The 20,608-nt window shown below is 49.1% G+C and overlaps 1 protein-coding gene across 3 annotated transcripts in view; it reads right to left on the bottom strand.

Moving 5' to 3' along the window:
• The window catches only part of coq8aa (coenzyme Q8A, genome duplicate a), a 44,737-nt gene that overhangs the window by 14,620 nt on the left and 9,509 nt on the right, over positions 1-20,608 (bottom strand). For all 3 annotated transcript variants that reach the window (XM_078398935.1, XM_078398936.1, XM_078398937.1), the window contains exons 2-5: positions 19,278-19,462; positions 15,581-15,913; positions 8,921-8,987; positions 3,712-3,786 (exon numbers count right to left, since the gene is read on the bottom strand). In XM_078398935.1, the coding sequence (XP_078255061.1) occupies positions 3,712-3,786; positions 8,921-8,987; positions 15,581-15,913; positions 19,278-19,448 (646 nt within the window). In that variant the 5' untranslated portion in view covers positions 19,449-19,462. The remainder of the gene's footprint in view (positions 1-3,711; positions 3,787-8,920; positions 8,988-15,580; positions 15,914-19,277; positions 19,463-20,608) is intronic.

The following is a 20,608-nucleotide window of genomic DNA, read 5'->3' as shown; positions in this document are numbered from 1 at the left end:
CCGCCCCGGATTGCGGGGCTTGGGTCGGCCCACTACGGACGGACCTTTCACTGTCCGGCGCGACCTGAAATAGGCCGCGGGATTTTCTCGGCCCGGCGGGGGCTTCAATGTCGGGAGCCACGACCGCCCCCGACGTGCAGCGGCTGCGTATTCGCCCGCCCTGGATTGCGGGGCTTGGGTTGGCCCACTACGGACCTTTCACCGTCCGGCGCGGCCTGAAATAGGCCGCGGGATTTTCTCTGCCTGGCGGGGGCTTCAATGTCGGGAGCCACGACCGCCCCGACGTGCAGCGGCTTCGGCCGCGGGCCACGTGGTATCGGAAGCTCGCAGCCCCCTGGGTGGGGGCCGACATCGGGAGCTCCGGCAGCAGCAGCGTTTTCGCCCGTCCCGGATCGCGGGGCTTGGGTCGGCCTGCCGCGGACCTTTCATCGTCCGGCGCGGCCCGGAACGTGACAACTTCAACAGCCTGACCATGGGAGAAGACGGCAGGGGAAGAGAAAAAGACATTCTGGCCTTCCATCACAGTGAGGAGGTGACTGGAGGAGACTCACTGTGATGGATGTTTCTCTCTTTTTTTTTTGTGTTGGTTGTGATTGTGTGTGAAATTATTTATTTTTATTGCTCTATTGCTGGACTGTGGGTGACCTTTCATTTTATTGCACATCTTGTATGTGTATGTGACAAATAAACTTGACTTGACTTGAAATGGCCTAATTCTGCTCCTAGAAATTATGAAAATAAGACCTTGTTTATGCAGAGTCTATAGTTCTCTCAGAGTTGCAACAGATAGCAGTGAGGATGGCATTTGATGTAGTTGTCTTCATAGGTCGAGGCATTGAGTATTAGTTTACTCTTTTCTTATGCCCCTAGTGTGTGGGGAATATATGGGAAAGTGGAATAACATAGAGCTAGTATGAATAGGTGATTGATGGTTGCCATGGTGGACTGATTGATGGTGGACTGAAGGGCCCCATTTAAATGCTGCATGTCTAAACTAAACTTCAACCTTAGAAGGCAGGGCTGAAAGTGTAGCTGGGTAAACAGGGGGTGTCAGTGTGTTTGTAATGGACCCCAGTCACTAATTTCTCTCTTTTCAATTTTTGGGAAATGCTCACTGAGGGTTAAGTATTGGCCGTGATCCCAGGAACCACACCACCTGTTCTAAACGTTGGCACAAGATCACAGGGGCAGGCAGGCAGGCACTGGGCTTGACAATTCAACCAAGGACAGTTTGAAGAACATAGAACAGCACAGAACAGTAACAAACCCTTTGGCCCACAATGTCCGTGCCGAACACACCGTTAAACTGATCTCTGCCTGCACACAATCCATATCCCTCCATTTCCATGTCCCTATCTAAAAGCCTCTTAAACACTACTATTGTATCTGCCTTCACCTCCACCCTTGCCAGCGCGTTCCAGGCACCCACCACCCTCTGTCTAAAAAATCTTGCCCCACACATCTCCTTAAAATGTTACCCCTCATACCTTAAAGCCATGTGCTCTAGACTTTTATATTTCAGTACTTGGAGAAAGGTTCTGACTGCCTACCCTATCTATACATGGCATAGATTTCTGCAATACTGGGCATCTAGAGGAAGAAGCTGCCAATGGTGCCACCCACAGAAGCATGCCAGGGAGGGCTGGTGGGGTGGGGAAGACCTGAATAACCTCCAAGACAACCCAGCGCCCAGCCATGCACACAAACAACCATTAGCCGCTATCTAATTTCCAGGTCACCCTCACTAGTCAGATAAGCTGTTCTAGAATCCATGGCTCGGAGCCCAAGCTTGGCTCTGCCAAGCTGCAATCAGTGACATTGGTCTACAAGTTCCCACAGGCAGTGGTGAGGAACCACTCCTTGCTTGCACCTGCTACAATGTGAGGAATGCAGGCACATCCTTTCCCGAGGCAGGTTGCCTTCCATTTTGTACATGGCCACACAGCTCAGACACACCCAGCTCACAGACACACCGACAGAGGTAACTCCCTCAGGAGACCCAGAACGCGAGAGGGACGGTAGGACCTTCGAACATTACTGCGGGCTCATGCCGTTCCACACCTGGGGGGGTGGGGGAGATTGAAGCCAGAGACGCAATGTGCCTAAGCACACAGACTTCAATGGGACGGGACAGGCTCAGACCCAACTTGTGCAGCATGGAACAAAGCTGTGAGGAGGTTGGGCAGAGGGCAGGGAGGGGCGTGCAATCTGTCCATCAGGAGACACCCAAGCAGTGCATTACAATAACTATCACACAGGGATATGACAGTGGAGGCAGTCTGAGGAGTTTACTTTAGTGTAACTTGGGAGATATAGCGTGAAAACAGACCCTTCGGCCCACCAAGTTCGTGCTAACCAGCAATCACCCCGTGCACTAGTTCTATCTTACTCTCGAGGAGCAATTTCCAGATCATAACTAACCTACAAACCTGTATGTCTTTGGGATGTGGGAGGAAACCGGAGCACCCAGACAAAACACATGTGGTCACGGGGAGAATGTACAAACTCCGTACAGACAGCACCCGTAGTCTGGATCGAACCTGGGTCTCTGGCGCTGTAAGGCAGCAACTCTACTGCTGCACCACTGTGCCCCCAATTAGCTCCAAGGATAGGTTGGACAAACAGACTGTTCTCTCTGGAGCAGAGTTTGTGAGGAGACCTGATAGAAGTATATAAAACTGAGAGGCATAGGTAGGGTAGACAGCAAGAACAATTTTCCCAGGGTGGAAATGTCCAAGACTAGAGGGCACAGCTTTAAGTTGAGATGAGCTAAGTTAAGTGGAATTAAGTTCAAAGGTGATGTGCATAACTTGTTTTTGTTTTACACAATGCCTGGAACATGCTGCCGGCCGGGGGTGCTGGTGATGGAGGCAGATACGATAGTGGCTTTTAGAGAGACAAAAAAAACAACAGAGCTGGAGCAGGTCAGGCAGCACCACTGGAGAACATAGACAGGTGATGTTTCAGGTCAGGACCCTTCTTCAGGTTGATTATAGGGGGAGGGTAAAAGAAAGTAGGGAGAGGGGAGGGGGCAGAACAGCGCCTGGCAGGTAATAGGTGGATACAGGTGACGGGGTGGATAGGCAGATGGTTGGACAAAAGCTAGAGATGAAAGGACAAAGTGTGAGACAGGCGGTTGAAGAGTTGCGTATTGTGAAGCTTGTGGAAGGGGAGGGGAGAAAAAGGTGAGTCAAGGTGGGGCACAGGGGAGAGATAGGCACATGGATACGCAGGGAATGGAGGGATATGGACCATGTGCAGACAGAGATTGACACCATGTTCAGCAGGGACATTGTGGGCCAAAGGGTCTGTTCTTTTGCTGGACTGTTATGTTATGTGTAAAGTGCTTTGGCACTAGGGCGGCAGGGTGACGCAGCGGTAGAGTTGCTGCCTTACAGCGCTTGCGGCGCCAGGGACCCGGGTTTGATCCCGACTACGGGTGTAGTCTATACGGAGTTTGTACGTTCACCCCATGACCATGTGGGTTTTCTTCGAGATCTTCGGTTTCCTCCCACACTCCAAAGACGTACAGGTTTGTAGGTTAATTGGCTTGGTATAAATGTAAAATGTTCCTAGTGTATGTGTGTAGGGTAGCGTTAATGTGCGGGGACCGCACGGACTCGATGGGCCGAAGGGCCCGATTCCGTGCTGTATCTCTAAACTGAACCAGCCAGGAAAATACACATCAGGTCTTCCTTCGCTCCCTCTTACCATCCCGCTCTTCATGCTTCCAGCTCTTCTTGGCAACCTCAGCCAGGGCTCCGATCCCAAGTCCAACGGCCAAGCCTGTCCGGGGAGAAGTGAGAATGAGTACGCCTCTTCATCATCCCAATCCCACCTACCCTGGCCACAACGGTACTAGGGAACCTCCGGCAGCAATTCCCCCTTGGTGCCTCATCTAGGTACTGCAGGCTTATCCAATATCCCAGAGAAGGCTCAATCAGCATAGGGCCATTCCCATTGCATCTTCCTGATGAAGCCAACAGGGTCCCAAGTCTTAATAGAGACCCACGGAACTGCAGACACTGGAATTTTGAGGAAAACATATTGTGCTGGAGGATGCATGGGATTAACAGTGACTTGATGGTATGGATTCAGAACTGGCTTAGAAGACAGAGTGTTTCGGTGGAAGGACAATATTCGGGCTGGTCCAGTGGTGGGACCTCCGCTGTTTGTGCTATATATAAATGACTTGGAAATAAATGGAGATGAGTTGGTTGGATGGCAAGTTCGCAATTGTCAGCAAGATTGCTGGGTTCAGGGACTATGAGGAAGGCTGTCAAGGTATACAGTGGGATTTAGATTAGCTTCTGAATTGCACGGAGAAATGGCAGATACTGTAGATCTTAATCCGACCGAGTGTGAGGTGGTCCACTCTGGGAGGCAAAATACAAGGAGAAAACATACAATTAATGGTATGACTCTTAACAGCATTAATGTACAGAGTGATCTTAGGCTTCAACTTCATCTCCCTATAGTGGCAACACCAGTAGATAGAGTGGTAAAGAAGATATATGGTACATTTGATTTCATTCTTCAGGGCACTGAGTATAAGAGTCAGTAAGTCATGATGCAGTTCTATAGGACTTTGGTCAGGCCGCATGTGTGTGCAGTTCTGGTCGTCCGATTACAGGAAGGATGTGGAGGCTTTGGAGAAGGTGCAGAGGAGGTTTACCAAAATGATGCTTGAATTATGGGGTATTAGCTGCAGGGAGAGGTTGGACAGACTTAGATTGTTCTCTCTGGAATGCCACAGGCTGTGGGGAGACCTGACAAGACGTAGTTAAAATTATGAGAGGCATAGATAGGGCAGACAGTCAGAACCTCTCCCTCGATGGAAAAATCAAAAACGAAAGGGCATTGCTTTAAGGTGAGAGGGGGCAACATTTAAAGGCGATGTGTGGGGCAATTCCAAAAACAATGTTACACAAAGAGGGCGGCGAGTTCCTGGAAAGCATTGCTGGGGTGGGAGTGGAATCAGATACAATAGTAACATTTAAGAGACCAGGCCTGTACATAGAAGGATATTGATTATGTGCAGGCAGATAAGTCAGTCAAGGAACAGATAAGATGCTCGTGTGGGCCGAAGGGCCTGTTCCTGTGCTGTACTGTGTTCTATCTGCTTTGTGAAGCGAATAAGGCCCGGCTCATAAAAGAAGCACAAAGGAACTGCAGGTGCTGAAAACCTGAGCAAGATAGTGCTGGAATAACTCAGAGGGTTTGGCAGCATCTGTGGAGGGAACGGATTAGTTGAAGTCCTGACCCATCCATTCCCTCCACAGATGTTGCCTGACCTGCCGATTTCCTCCAGCACTTTGTGTTTTGCTCCCAAGTCTTAATGAATCATTTACAAGAGCAAACCTCTGTTAGTGCCACACTCCCTCTTATGCTCTCAGTGGTGCAACTGGAAGAGCCGCTGCCTCACTGCGCCAGGGACCCCGGTTCGATCCTGATCTTGGGTGTTGTGTGTGGAGTTTGCACATTCCCCGTGTGACTTTGTGGGTTTCCTCTGGGTGCTCTAATTTCCTCCCACATCCCAATGACGTGCGGGTTTGTAGGTTAATTGTAGGTTAATTGTTCCTAGTTTGTAGGGAGTGGATGAGAAAGTGGGATAACATGGAACTAGTGTGGACAGGTGATCGATGGTCAGCGTGGACTCGGTGCCTGTTTCCATGTTGTATCTCTAAACTCAACTAAACTCTACTGGAGCGGCAACCTTGATTCAAGTACGTTTGGATCAGGGGAACTCCCCACTTCGCCCGTCACACTCCACTGATCTGGGCATACAGCGCGTGGAAGGCTTGTGAAACCAGAGAGTAATATCACAGTGGAGTGTGTACAGACAAACCCACTGGGTCACATGTATTTACAGAGTAAACAGTGAACTAAAGCAGAGAGAAAAAAAAATCTTATCATGCATACTGAACACAAAAGTACAAAACACTTTTGGATGAACTTAGCAGGTCAGGCAGCATCTGTGGAGGGAATTGGACGGATGGTGGTGGAGAGTCAATAGCTTCAAGTTCTGAGGGGTGATCTTATAGAGGCGTGTAAAGCAATCAGGGAAATGCACTGTGATGTATGACCACTTAAACATACGCCGTTCCTGTAAATCTGGATCACTGGGACCCCCTTCACTAGAAGGACTACAGCTGTTCGAGAAGGCAGCTCGCTCCCACCTTCTAAAGGGCAATTGTGAATGGACAAAAATGCTGGCCTTGCCAGCGACACCCAGCTCTGGTATTATTAATTCCCCACTAATAATCGCAAATAACAGCAGCGCAAGGTAACCAAGGTTACAATGGTGCTGCCTGATTCAGGGCAGGTTTGGATGCGTTGGGACTGAACTCGTTACTCTAGCATTTTGTGAAGAGTTACTCCAGCATTTTGTGAATAAATACTTTCTATTTGTACCAGCATCTGCAGTTATTTTCTTATCCCACCCCTCTCAAGAATGCTTCCACTCTCCCTGCTAGCTGCAGCCCTGGGATACAATCACTCCAACAACTTTCACCTCTCTGGCTGTCGCTTCCCCACGTTGCCCAACACCTCCGCTCCAAACAGCTACTGAAAGCGATTTGACCGAGCACCTCAAAGCAGCACCTTCCAGGCGCCCTTTAAAATAAAAAGTCCCACACATCCCCTTCAAATATTGCCCCTGTCACCTTAAAGCTATGCCTTCTAGTATTTGATCTTTCTATTTTGGAGAAAAAGGTTCAGACAGCCTACTCTATCTCTGCCTCTCAGAATTTTATATACTTCTATTTATTCTCCCTATAACCTCCTGTATTCCAAAGAACATAATCCAAGCCTGTCCCACACCACCCTGTGATTAATAGCACCTAATCCAGGCAACACTCGGGTAAACCTGCACTGCACCCTCTCCAAAGTCTCCACATTCTTCCTGTACTGGGGGGGAGCATGCAATACTCCAAATACATCCATGGAGCTATACAGCATGGAAACAGGCCCTTTGGCCCAACTTGTCCATGCTGACCAAGATGACATACTGGGCTAGTCACATTTGCCTGTATTTGATCTATAGCCCTTTATTATCCCTATATCCCAACCATGTAAAATATTTGATAAAAGTGTATAAAATCATGAGGGGAATAAAATGGTGAATGCATTTTCAGTCTTTTACTGAGATTAGCGGAAACAAGAGATAGGTTTATGGTGAGAGGGGAAAGATTTAATAGAAAATTAAGGGGCAAGATTTTCACACAGAGGGTGATGGGTATATGGAACAAACTGCCAGAGGAGGTAGTTGAGGCAGGCACTATAACAACATTTCACACAGTTGGATGTGCATGGATAAGAAAGGTTTAGAGGGACATGGGCCAAACACGGGCAAATGGGACTAGCTTAGATGGAGCATCTTGGTCAGCATGGTTGAGTAGGGACAATGGGCCTGTTTCCATGCTGTATGACTATTACTTAATAAGTTACATTAGGGATAAACTCTTGAACAATTAACAAGGATGAGGAGATCAATGTTTACATGAACATGTGATAGTGAGTCTGGGTGAGAGAACATACCGGGCGGGAGGTTGCCTGGGATGGAGCATTTCAGTTATAGGTTTACGGTTAGGGGAAAAATTTAAATAAGAACCTGAAGGGCAAGTTTTTCAGTGGTGCATGGAACGAGCTGCCAGAGGAGGTACGATAACAACATTTCAAAGACACCTGGACAGGTAAATGGATAGAAAAGGTTTAGAGGGATATGGGCCAAACACAGGCAAGTAGGACTATCTTGAATGGGGCATTTTGGTCGGCAGGGGTAAATTGGGCTGAAGGGCCTGCTTCCACGATGTATGGATCCATAAATATGAGTCTAGGAGAGACTGGATCTGCTGCACTGGAGCAAAAGAAACAGAGGGACGAGCTGATAAGAGGCGTACAAATTTATGAGGGGCATAGATAGGGAGGAATAAGAAACTGTCCCCAACAGCAGGGGTATCCAAAACTAGAAGAGTTGAGTATGGAAGTAAGTGTTTCTGAGGAAGAACTTTCTACCCCACAGAGAGTGAGTGACCTGGAATGCACAGCCCGAAGGGATGGTGGAATCAAACACCACTTATGAAATATTTAGACATGCACTTGAATTGGCAGGACATAGGAAGAGAGAGACCAAGAGGAAAATTGATTTGTGTAGGAGGATATTCAATAGGAAGGACATGGTGGGCAGAGAGGTCTGACTCTGTGCTCTATGACTCCACGAAACTCCAAATATCAAAGATAAAAAGCAGAGGCCAGGCATTTCATGCTATTTTAATTCTGGCCGAGATCCAGAATTTCACAAGTGCCAGCACTTTTACAAGCTCCTTCGCCCAACAACAATTAAACTCTGACTGATTATCAGGGACTCCTTTGACCGACCGGCAGCAGGCAAGAACAAGAAAACAAATGCCAGACAAAAGAAACGTGGCAAAAAGGAAAAGGATGTTTCCACTTGTGAGAGAGTCTAGGACCAGAGGGCACAGCTTCAGAATAAAAGGATGCATCTTCAAAATGGAGATGAGGAGGAATTTCTTTAGTGTGGGTATTTTTAAGGCGGAGATTGAGATTCTTGATTAGTAAGGATGTCAAGGGTTACGGGGAGAAAGCAGAAGAATGGGGTTGAGAGGGAAAGATAGATCAGCCATGATTGAATGACAGAGTGGACACGATGGGCTGAATGCCCTACTTCTGCTCCCATCATTTATGAACATACGGCTGTAGAGGCCAAGACGTTGGGTATTTTTAAGGCACTGATTGATAGGTTCTTGATTAGTAAGGGTGTTAACGGTTACAAGGGAGAAGGCAGGAGAATGGGGTTGAGGGAGAAAAATAGATCAGCCACAATCGAAAGGCAGAGCAGACCCGATGGACCAAATGGTTTCATTCCACCCGTGTCTTATGGTCTTGTAGAAAACATTACCTCCGAAAGTGGCCAGCCGGCCGATCCTGGTGGACGGAACCTTCCTCTCGCGAGCCCGTTCACTCAGCTGGGGAAACAAAACCAAGCATGAGCAGAGAGCGGGACCAGTGGGGAATTCCCATTTCATTAGATCCTTGCACGTCAGCACCTCCGCTGTTGACTGCATCATGGGGAACAAAGCTGCCTGTATACAGCATGATCTCAGATAAAGCAGGTCAGTGGGACTCCAGCCTATCAATCCAACTCGTCCATGCCAACCTTGATGCCCATTCTATGCTATTGCCACCTGCCCCCATTTGGCCCAGGCTGACTTTGATACCCATTCTTTGCTGGTCCCACCTTCCCACGTTTGGCCCATATCCCTCCAAACCTATTCTATCCATGCACCAGTCCAAATGTGTCAAATGTTGGAACAAGGAACTGCAGACGCAAGTTTTTAAAAAAAAGACACAAATTGCTGGAGTAACTCAGCGGGTCAGGCAGCATCCCTGGAGAACATGGATAAGTGACGTTTCGGGTTGGGACCCTTCTTCAGACTGGAAGGTGCTGACCTGAAACATTGGGTTGAGGGATGAAACCAGAGCACCCAGAAGAAACCCATGCACACACAGGGCGAACATGAAAACTCCACACGGTGGTCAAGATCAGACTTTTATGTTTAGGTATATGGCATGGAAATAGGCCCTTCAGCTTTCTGAGTCCGCGCTGGCCATCGATCACCCATTCACACTAGTTCTATGTTATCCCACTTCCACATCCACTCCCTACACACTGGGAGCAATTTATAGAGGGCCGATTAACGTACAAACCCGCACATCTTTGGGAACAGTACAGCACAGGAATAGGCCCTTCGGCCCACAATGCCCGTGCCAAACATGATGCCAAGTTAGAGGGATGTAGATGGCCATGGGGAAGGGAACCAGAGGAAGTTCCCGCAGTCCTCCATGGCCGGGCTAACACTGTCCGTACAGGTCAGGGTCATTATCAAACTGCTGTTGTGGATCTTTCCAAAAGACAACTTGGCTGCCCGGGTTCCTACACTGGAAGTGATTGTACTCAAGATAGAACATTGGAGGAGGTCCAAACGAGAGTCACTTGGCTAGGACAGCACAGCGGTAATTGCTACCTCACAACGCCAGAGACCCGGGTTCAATCCTGACTACAGGTGCTGTCTGTACGGAGTTTGCCTTTGCTCCCTGTGACCACGTGGCTTTTTTCTGGGTGTTCCGGTTTGCTCCCACACTCCAAAGACCTACAGGTTTGTAGGTTAGTTAGCTTTGGTAAAAGTTGTAAATTGCCCCGAGTGTTCAGTTTCAGTTCAGTTTAGTTTATTGTCCCGTGTACCGAAGTACAGTGAAATGTTTTTTGTTGTCTGCTAACCAGTCAGCAGAGAGACAATATATGATTACAATCAAGCCATTTACAATGTGTACACACATCATAAGGGATAATGTTTAGTGCAAGGTAAAGCCTGATCAAAGATAGTCTGTAGGTCACCAATGAGGTAGATAGTAGTTCAAGACTGCTCTCTTGTTGTGGTAGGACGATTCAGTTGCCTGATAGATACCCTACCGTACAACCTCAGGACTGCTTTGATCGCACCGACTGGGACCTGTTTGCACAACAGGCAACCTGCGGTTCTGAGGTAGACTTGGAGGAATACACATCCACTGTGCTCTCCTACACCAACTGCTGTGTGGAGAATGTCACAGTGGACAAGGAAATAAAGATGTTCCCAAACCGGAAACCCTGGATGAATAAGGAGGTGCTGAGAACCTGCTGAGGGCACGCAACAATGCCTTTAAATCTGGTGACACTTCAGCATAGTGTTGCCAGATCAAACCTGAACAAAGGTATAAAAAGGGCCAAAGACACCCACAGGCAGCGGGTGGAAGACCACTTCAATACCACGGACACCAGAAGCATGTGGCAGGGTGACAGGGACATCACTGGCTACAAGAGCAGCCCTGCCTGCCCCCACAGCGATATCACACTTACCAACGAGCTAAACACCTTCTTTGCCCACTTCGAAACTGGCAAAACCACCTTGAGTGGAAGAACCCCAGCCGAGGCGGAGGGACTGGTCTTGCAACTGAGCACACAGGAAGTACAACGTGCTCTGCAAAGGGTCAACCCACGCAAGGCTGCAGGCCCGGATGGAGTTCAAGGAAGGGTATTTAGGGACTGTGCTGAACAGTTGGCTGAGGTATTCACCAGGATCTTTAACCTGTCGTTATCTCTAGCTACGGTCCCCAAGTGCCTGAAGTCGGCTACCATAGTGCCGGTGCCGAAAAAAGCAAAGATCACCAACCTGAACGACTACCGTCCGGTTGCCCTAACTCCTATAGTCATGAAGTGCTTTGAAAGGCTGGTCCTCTCACACATCAAATCCAGCATCCCTGACTCACTGGACCCACATCAATTTGCATACAGGTCAAAAAGATCCACAGAGGACGCCATCTCTCTGGCTCTTCACAATGTCCTGACTCACCTGGAGAGACAGGGCACGTACGTGAGGATGCTATTCATTGACTATAGCTCTGCCTTCAACACGGTCATCCCCACCAAGCTCATCACCAAACTCCACCAGCTAGGCCTCGGCTCGTCATTATGTGACTGGATCCTGGACTTCCTGCTGGAACGACCGCAGGCAGTAAGAATGGGCCCGCACCTGTCCTCCACTATCACCCTGAGTACCGGCACACCACAGGGCTGTGTTCTGAGCCCCATGCTCTACTCCCTATTCACACACGACTGTGTTCCTGTATTCGACACCAACACCATTGTCAAGTTTGCAGACGACACAACGGTGATCGGGCTGATCACCAACGGTGATGAAACAAAATACAGAGCGGAGGTGCAGAACTGGCGGACTGGTGCTCTGATAACAACCTGTCCCTAAATACCACCAAGACCAAGGAGCTGATCATCAACTTCCGTAGGTCACACAATGGGGAATACGCCCCGATATTTATCAACGGGGACAGTGTGGAGAGAGTGTCCAGCTTCAAGTTTCTGGGTATTTACATTTCGGAGGACCTAACATGGTCCATTAACACTGCTGCGCTGGTCAAGAAGGCACAGCAACAACTGTTCTACCTAAGAACACTGAAAAGGTCTGGTCTACCCCAACAGCTGCTGACGACCTTCTACTGCTGCACCATAGAGAGCATCCTAACACATGGCATCCCTGTGTGGTATCTCAAGGTCATGAACATTTTGTTGGCCAAGCTTCCCAAAACAGTGGGAGGAGAATGTATAGAGGAAAGTCCCGGTTTTCATTGCATGCAGGCACAAGGAACTGCAGATGCTGGCATCTTGAGCAAAACACAAATTGCTGGTGAAACTCAGCAGGTCAGGCAGCATCTGGGGAAGGAATGGACAGTCAACGTTTCGGGTCAGAACCCTTCTTCAGACAAGGAATAATCCTAACCTGAAACATCACCTGTCCATTCCCTCACCATCACCTGTCTTCAATACATTCCTGAATCTATCTGCAAATTCCCGTCTGTTGACAGAGTCGTCATCCATCCTAATATAAACCTTTCTCCCAAAAGGTCCACTTCCTTTTCTCAGAAGTGTGACTGACACAAATAGAGGAATATTACTACACGGATGGCTCTTCAATCCTGGACAGTTCCAGATATAGTGGCGAAAACTCTGGATAATCCATCACTATTTGCCTACTTTTATCAATGATTTTAGCATTTGGATTACTTACTGATTACAACACTAGGGACTTTGTGCAAATGTCAATGTCAGCTCCCAGCAGACCAATGCCTCCAGTCTTACGTACTCTCTTATTTCTCTGTACCCCTGCAACTTATTCCCTCTCACATTCCCATTAACTACTGCAAGATTCTACACATACAGCCATACAGCGCGGAAACAGGCCCTTTGGCCCAACTTGCCCACCACCGATTGACATGTCCCATCTACACTAGTCCAACCTGCCTGCTTTGGCCCATATCCCTCAAAACCTTCCCTATCTATATACCTGCCTCCTCTGGCAGCTCGCTCCATACACCCACCACCCCTCATTTCCTGCGCTCCAAGGAATAGAGTCCCAGCCTGCTTAATCTCTCTATATAATTCAGACCTTCGAGTCCTGGGGACCAGGACACACTAGGGATGATTTACACTAACAATATTCTACACACACTACGGACAATTTGCAATTATACCAATCCAATTAACCTACAAAACCTGTATGTCTTTGGAACACAAGAGGAAACCGGAGATCCCAGAGAAAACCCCCACGGTCACGGGAGAACATACCAACTCCATACAGACAAGCACCTGTAGACAGGGAACATGGGTCCCTTGCATTGTAAGGTTACAACTTGACCACTGCCCCACTGTGCCACCCGTTCTCCCTCAAAGTACCATTCAATTATCCCCCGAGGACTCTATCTGATACTGTTCCACTGTCTGTCAGGCACAGTTAGAAAGAGCAGCTATCCGTTTACTCCGTCCAAACCATCATGATCTGGTGCACAGCTATCAAATCTCCTCTCAACTTTGTTGTGCCAAGAGAGCGAGCATCTGTGATCTCAATCATTCCAGTCCTCCAAGTTGTCAGCCGAGCACCTGGCTGACTTCCTGCTGTTTTAATGCCCCGCAAACTGTCCTCAGTCCATACAATCCAGACAAGAGACAGCACTGGGACGCAGCGGCAGAGTTGTTGCCTTAGAGTGCCAGAGACCCAGTTCGATCCTGACTACGGGACACAACATGCTGGAGTAACTCAGAGGGACAGGAAGCATTTCTGGAGAACATGGATAAGTTGTTTTTCTTCAGATGCTGCAATCAGTTTGAAGAAGAGTTCCAACCCGAAACGTCACACGTTCATGTTCTCGAGAAATGCTCCCTGACCTGCTGAGTTACTCCAGCAATGTGTGTCCTTTAATGTAGGATCAATGTAAATGAGTGGCTGATAGCTCAGACCAAGGGCCAAAGGATCTGGTCTGTGCTGACTGCATGTCTCTATGATGCACACAAAGGGACGAGGGGCCACTTCCTACACCGATGGCATCTCGTGCCACCGATAAAACCCAGGACAGCTGCTGCACTGGTCGGACCGTGCAGTCACCGCAGCGGCTCACATCCTCCACATCATCCCAAAGTCAGCCGTGGAACGGAGCCATCATGTTTCCTTGAACAGCTTTTTTTGAATAGGGAGCGGCACAAGGGTAGAGTTACTGCCTTTCAGCGCCAGAGACCCAAGATTGATCCTGACCTCGGGTGCAGTTGGAAAGGAGTTTGTACATTCTCCCTGTGACCGCGTGGATTTTCTCCAGGTGCTCTGCTTTCCTTCCACACTCTTTGTTCAGCTTTGTAGGTTAATTGGCTTCAGTAAGATTGTCCTTACTGTGTAGGATAGTGTTAGTGTACCGGGTGATCGCTGGTCGATACGGACTCGGTGGGTCTAAAATCTAAAGTAACCTGGCACATATAAGAGTTACCCAGAAATGTCCGTCAGATACTCATGAAGGAAGACCCCTTTACCGTGTCTGCACATGCAATGACATCTGTCCATTCGCTCCACAGATGCTGCCTCACACTTGGAGGTAGGTACATGGAGAAAATAGGTTCAGAGGAATATGGGGCAAATGAGGCTAGCTTAGAAGAGGCATCTTGGTCGGCATGGCCTGTTTCGTTTGTAGCTGCTCTTATATCTAGCAGTAAATGTTGTAACCTTTATCTGTGCACTGTGGACAGCTTGATTGTAGTATTCATGTATAGTCAGTCCTTTCTTTGACTGAATAGCAAGCAAACAAACGTTTTTCACTGTAACTCAGTATATGACAATCTATACACTAAAACTCTCGTTTGTTTGTTCCTGAACTACAGCCAAACCAGTACACGATAGAGCAACAATTTTAGGCCCACCTTACTCACCGTTGTCCCTTTGGTGCTAATGGAAGAAGTTTAATTGAAATCAGTGTTATATTTTTTAGGTGATTCACATTTTAAAGTCTAAATCTATCTCCTAGGGAGGGGAGGGGGAGGGAGGATAAGGGGGGTTGAGGGGGATGGAGTGGGGGGGAGGGGGAGTGGGGGAGGAGAGAGTGCTGCACCAATGCAGGAGACGTTTGGGCACAACGGGTCCACTTGGTCTAGTAATAAACTTAAACTAAAACTAAACAAGGATCTGCAAATACTGGAATCATGAGCGTAACAAAGTGCTGAAGGAACACAGCAGGTCACGCAGCATCTGGGGAGGGAATGTACGGACGACGGTTCCAGTCGGGACCCTTCTTCAGACTGATTGGAGTTATGGCGGCGAGGGAAGGAGTGAGAGAAAACTGGAAAAGAGATGAGGGTGGGACAAAACCTGGCAAGTGATAGGTGGTTACAGGCAAGGGGAAAGGGAGAAAATTCTTCAGACTAACAACCCAAAACACAACGTCTATCCTTTCCCAACCCAGATGCTACCTGACATTTGGATGAGTACATGGAAAGGAAGGTTTAGATGGATATGGGCCAAAAGCGAGCAAATGTGACTGGCTTAGATGGGGCATCTTGGTCAGCAAGATCAAGATGGGCCAAAGGGCTTGTTTCCATGCTGAATGACTACGACCGAATGTTTTTTGCTTACTGTGGTGATTGCAATGGCGGGGAGGCTTGGTGGGAAGAGGTAGGCTTACAGGAACCTACCATCTGCCTGTAGGGCTTGTCAGCAGGGCTGACTTTGGCCTCTCGAGCCTTGTCAATGTCCTCTGCGGTCAGCCCACTGACGGAGCGGTGGTCCTGGTGGAAGAAGCGCCTTGGGGCCGCCGACGAGAGAAGTCGGCTTGGCTGTACAAAATGGCCGCCCATCTTCCCGGAGCAGGTGGGGTCAAAGGCCGCGGGGTCACCCATCGCCTGCCGATGCTGGACATCTGAGGCCACCTCTGGCGTCTCCAGGTCCAAGGCTTCACTGGACACGCCCAGCTCCGAGGACAAATCATCCTCCGTCTCCGTGAAGCTTTCCTGCTGCGGCCCGAGGTCCTGGAGTGGAACACACGTCAACAAGCAATGACCGACAGGAACCTGCTGCCACCCACCCAGCACCCGCGGCACACAACAGGCACAGCACCACCCTCACACCCAGCACTCGCGCCAAGCACCCACCGGGCACCCATCCACCCTCAAATCCAGCGGCAATCTGCAGGGCAACCACACACAATACCCGCACTTAGGAGAGTGTGCAGAAATGAACTGCTAATGCTGGTTTATACCGAAGGTAATAATAATAATAATAATAATGCATTACATTTATATAGCGCTTTTCATACACTCAAAGACGCTTTACAGGGATTTAAAGAACATAGGGAAGTGAATAAATAGATAAATAAGTAAACGAACAGAGAAAGGAGACAGAAGGTGAGGTGACCTTCAGTGGTTGAAGGCAGTACTGAACAGTTGAGACTTCAGTGATGTTTTGAATGTGGTGAGTGAGGAGGAGTCTCTGACGGTTTGGGGTAGTGAGTTCCATAGGGTGGGAGCAGCGATGGAGAAAGCCCTGTCCCCCCAGGATCTGAGTTTGGTCCGGATGGGGGGGGGATAGGAGATTGGCAGCAGCAGAGCGGAGGGTGCAGGTGGGAGTGTGCCTGTGGAGGAGGTCAGTCAGGTAGGATGGGGCCAGGTTATGGAGGGCTTTGTAGGTCATGAGGAGGATTTTGTACTGGATTCTCTGGGGGATGGGGAGCCAGTGGAGTTTGTAAAGGACGGGGGTGATATGGTCACGGATCGGGGTGTGGGTGAGTAGACGGGCAGCGGAGTTTTGAATGTATTGAAGTTTACTGATGATTTTTTAGGGTGCACCATAGAGGAGGCTGTTGCAGTAGTCCAGACGGGAGGTGATGAAGGCGTGGATGAGGGTTTCTGCAGCTGTGGAGGATAGGGATGGACGGAGACGGGCAATGTTTTTGAGGTGGAAGAAGGCTGTCTTTGTGATGTGTTTGATGTGTTTGTCGAAGGAGAGGGTTTGATCAAAGATGATTCCAAGATTCTGGATGTGAGGGGAGGTGGATACTGGGAGACCTTCAATATTGAGGATGAAGTTTTGGGTGGATTTGGTGAGCGTTTTTTGACCAATGATGATGATTTCAGATTTGTTGCAGTTGAGTTTGAGGAAATTTGATTGAAGCCAAGATTTTATTTCAGTGATGCAGTTTGTCAGTGTAGAGTGTGTGGTGGTGGAGATTGACTTGGTGGAGATGAGGAGCTGGATATCATCGGCGAAGCAGTGGAAGTTGAGACCATGACGGCGGATTAATTGACCAAGGGGGAACAGGTAGAGGATGAAGAGGATGAAGGACTGAGCCTTGGGGGACACCTTGGGGGAGGGGAGCGGTGGGGGATTTACAGTTGTTAATGGAGATGAACTGGTGCCTGTCAGAGAGGTAAGATTTGAACCAGGACAGGGCTGTGCCGGTGATGTTAAAGGAGGTTTCAAGTCGGGTGAGGAGAATAGAGTGATTTATGGTGTCAAAGGCGGCGCTGAGGTCAAGTAGGATGAGGATGTTGAGGTTGCCAGCGTCGGAGGAGAGGAAAAGGTCGTTTGTGATTTTGAGGAGCGCAGTTTCAGTACAGTGGTTGGAGCGGAATCCGGATTGGAAAGTTTCATACAGGTTATTGGTAGAGAGGTGGTATTTGAGTTGGGAAGCTACAGCACGTTCCAAAACTTTGGACAGAAAGGGTAGGTTGGAGATTGGTCTGAAGTTGTTTGGGGTGGCAGGGTTGAGACCAGGTTTTTTCAGAATGGGGGTGACAGCCGCGATTTTGAGGGATGGCGGGACGATGCCAGTGGACAGGGAGGAGTTTATTGTTGCAGTGATAAGTGGAGAGAGAGCAGGAAGGCAGGCCTTGACAAAGCTGGAGGGGATGGGGTCCAGAGAGCAGGTGGCAGTTTTTATTCCTGTGAATAGACAATAGACAAACTCCTCAGTCAGAGGTCAGAGAGGTCGGTGGTGGAGACTGGGGAGAACTGAGGCAGGGGTTGACAGGATAAGGGGGGGGCAGGTGGTTTGAGGGGGAGCAGGTGCGTTGGTGGTTAAGGTGCTGTAGATGCTGTCTATTTTGCTTTGGAAGAATGAAAGGAAAGTGGTGCATTTGTCAACTGTGAATGATTGGGAGATGGTGTCCAGGGGGCTGAGGAGTTTGTTTATCGTAGAGAAGAGTGTTTTGGGGTTTCCGGAGCCAGAGTGAATTATTTGAGTAGTAGGTGGAGTGGGCACGGGAGAGGGCATCTTTGTAGTGCTGCAGGTGGTCTTTGTAGGCTTGGGAGTGAATTGTGAGACCTGTTTTGTTGCGGAGTCTTTCAAGTTGGCGGGCATGAGTTTTCATCATGCGGAGTTCGGGGGTAAACCAGGGAGCAGAGTGGGTGAAGGAAACTGTTTTGGTTTTTGTAGGTGCAAGCTGGTCGAGGCAGGAGGAGAGTGTGGTTGTAATAGTCAGTGAGGTCAGAGGGGCTGTGGAGGTCAACGAAGGGAGAGGCGGACATTATTTCAGAGAGGGAGGATGAGAGCGAGGTTGGTGAAACAGAGTTCAGCTTACGGAAGTTGATTTTGCGTTTTTGCCTTGGAGCTGGGGTGGGAATGTTGACAGACATGGTGATGGCTAAGTGATCAGAGAGAGTGGGGTCGGAGCCAGAGAGGTGATGTAGATTTAGTCCAGTGGAGATAGACACAAGGTGCTGGTGTAAGTCAACAAGCTGTCAGTGGAGGTAATAGAGGCAGGTGCACTGGGCAGGTTCACTGGATAGGAAAGATTTAGAAGGATATATAAGCTTAACATGGGCAAATGGGACTAGCTTAGATGGGGCATCTTGGTTGGCATGGACAATTTGGTCCAAAGGGCCTGTTTTCATGCGTTACGACTCTGACCCGGTCGAGTGAGCACAGCTTCAACACCATCCAGGACAAAGTAGCCCAACGAAGTGGCATCATTACCAACCATCCTAACCATGTATTCCCTCTTTATACCAGTGGATAATTGGTATAAAGGAGAGGTTGCACAAACTTGGATTGTTTTTTCTGGAGCGTCGGAGTTTGGGGGGGACCTGATAGAAGTGTATAAAATTGTGAGAGGCATAGATAGGGTAGACAGTCAGAACATTTTTCCCCCCAGAGTGGAAATGTCAAAGATTAGAGGGCATAGCTTTAGGGTAAGAGGGCAAAGTTTTTTTTTTTTTTTAAACACAGAGGGTGGTGGGTGCCTGGAACACACTGCCAGGGGTGGTGGTGGAACAGATATGATAGTGGTGTTTACGAGGCTTTTAGAGAGCAGTTTAGCTCGGCATCATGTTCGGCATGGACATTGTGGGGACGTACTGGAGACACTGCAGAGGATTGCTTGGCGTTGCGCGTACCTGCATCTTGCCCACCGCTGTGTTGATGGCATCCTGGGCTGAGTCCCGCCAGCCCTGGGCCACCGCTTCACTGCCCGACACCATGGCACGCAGCTGTGTGGCCTGGGTCTCCACAATGGCCTGGCTCAGCTTGGCCAGCCCCCTCACCAACATGACCACGTCACCTGCCATCCTCCGTCCGTCACCTGCAAAAACACAGCGCCCAGACCGACACTTCAAAACAAACAGCCCAGGGAAGCTGCAGCCTCATCCAGCCCAGGGACACCATGCCCTCCATCAGGACACTGGCCCTCCGACCTAACTCACCCACGCCAACCAAGATGCCCATTCTATGCCCACCTGCCCATGTTTGGCCCATATTCCTCTAAATCTTTCCTGTCCAACGTACCTGTCCAAATGTGTTAAACGTCAGCACAGGGAACTGCAGATTCTGGGAGTTTACAAAAAGGGACACAGAAACCCAGGACCCAGACTGACAGGTCAAGCCAGAGGCGGGCCGGGGAAGGTGCAGTGACACCACACCTCACCCACCCCATGGATACCAAGCCCTCCCTCCACGCTGAAGGAAGGGACAGACAGCAGGAACTGCAGTGCTGGAGTAACTTAGCAGGTCATGTAGCATTTCTGTAGAACATGCATAGGTGACGTTCCAGGTCTGGACCCTTCTTCAGACTGATTGTAGGGGGTGAGAAAGCTGGTGGTGGGACAAAGCCTGGCAAGTGATACCGATTTTCTGAAAAAGGGTTCTGACCCAAAACATTGCCTAATCATTTTCTCCAGAGATGCTGCCTGACCCACTGAGTTACTCCAGCATTTTGTGTCTATCCTGGGAAGTGATAGGTGACAATAGACAATAGGTGCAGGAGTAGGCCATTCGGCCCTTCGAGCCGGCTCTCTGCTGTAAGGCATCAGCCCGACTAGCTCCGTGCTGCCCAATATGTTTATTACTGGATATTGGCTATAAGAAAAGGTTGGGACAAACTTGAATTGTTTTCACTGGAACATCTGTAGCTAAGGGGAGACCTGATGAAAAGTCATAGTTATGAGGGGCTTAAGTAGGGTTGGCATGTAGGGTAGAACCTTTTTTATCCAGGATGGAAATGTCAAAGACTCAGGGACATAAAGTGCTGGAGTAATTCAGCAGGTCAGGCAGCATCTCTGGAGAACATGGATTCTTCAAACTGGAATTTAGAAGGATGAGGGGGGATCTTATCGAAACATATAAGATAATTAGGGGATTGGACACATTAGAGGCAGGAAACATGTTCCCAATGTTGGGGGAGTCCAGAACAAGGGGCCACAGTTTAAGAATAAGGGGTAGGCCATTTAGA

The sequence above is a fragment of the Rhinoraja longicauda genome, chromosome 5 (assembly GCF_053455715.1).
Source record: "Rhinoraja longicauda isolate Sanriku21f chromosome 5, sRhiLon1.1, whole genome shotgun sequence".
NCBI lineage: Eukaryota > Metazoa > Chordata > Chondrichthyes > Rajiformes > Arhynchobatidae > Rhinoraja > Rhinoraja longicauda.
Note: the sequence above shows the minus strand (reverse complement) of the source record. Positions and strands in the feature narration are given on the sequence as shown.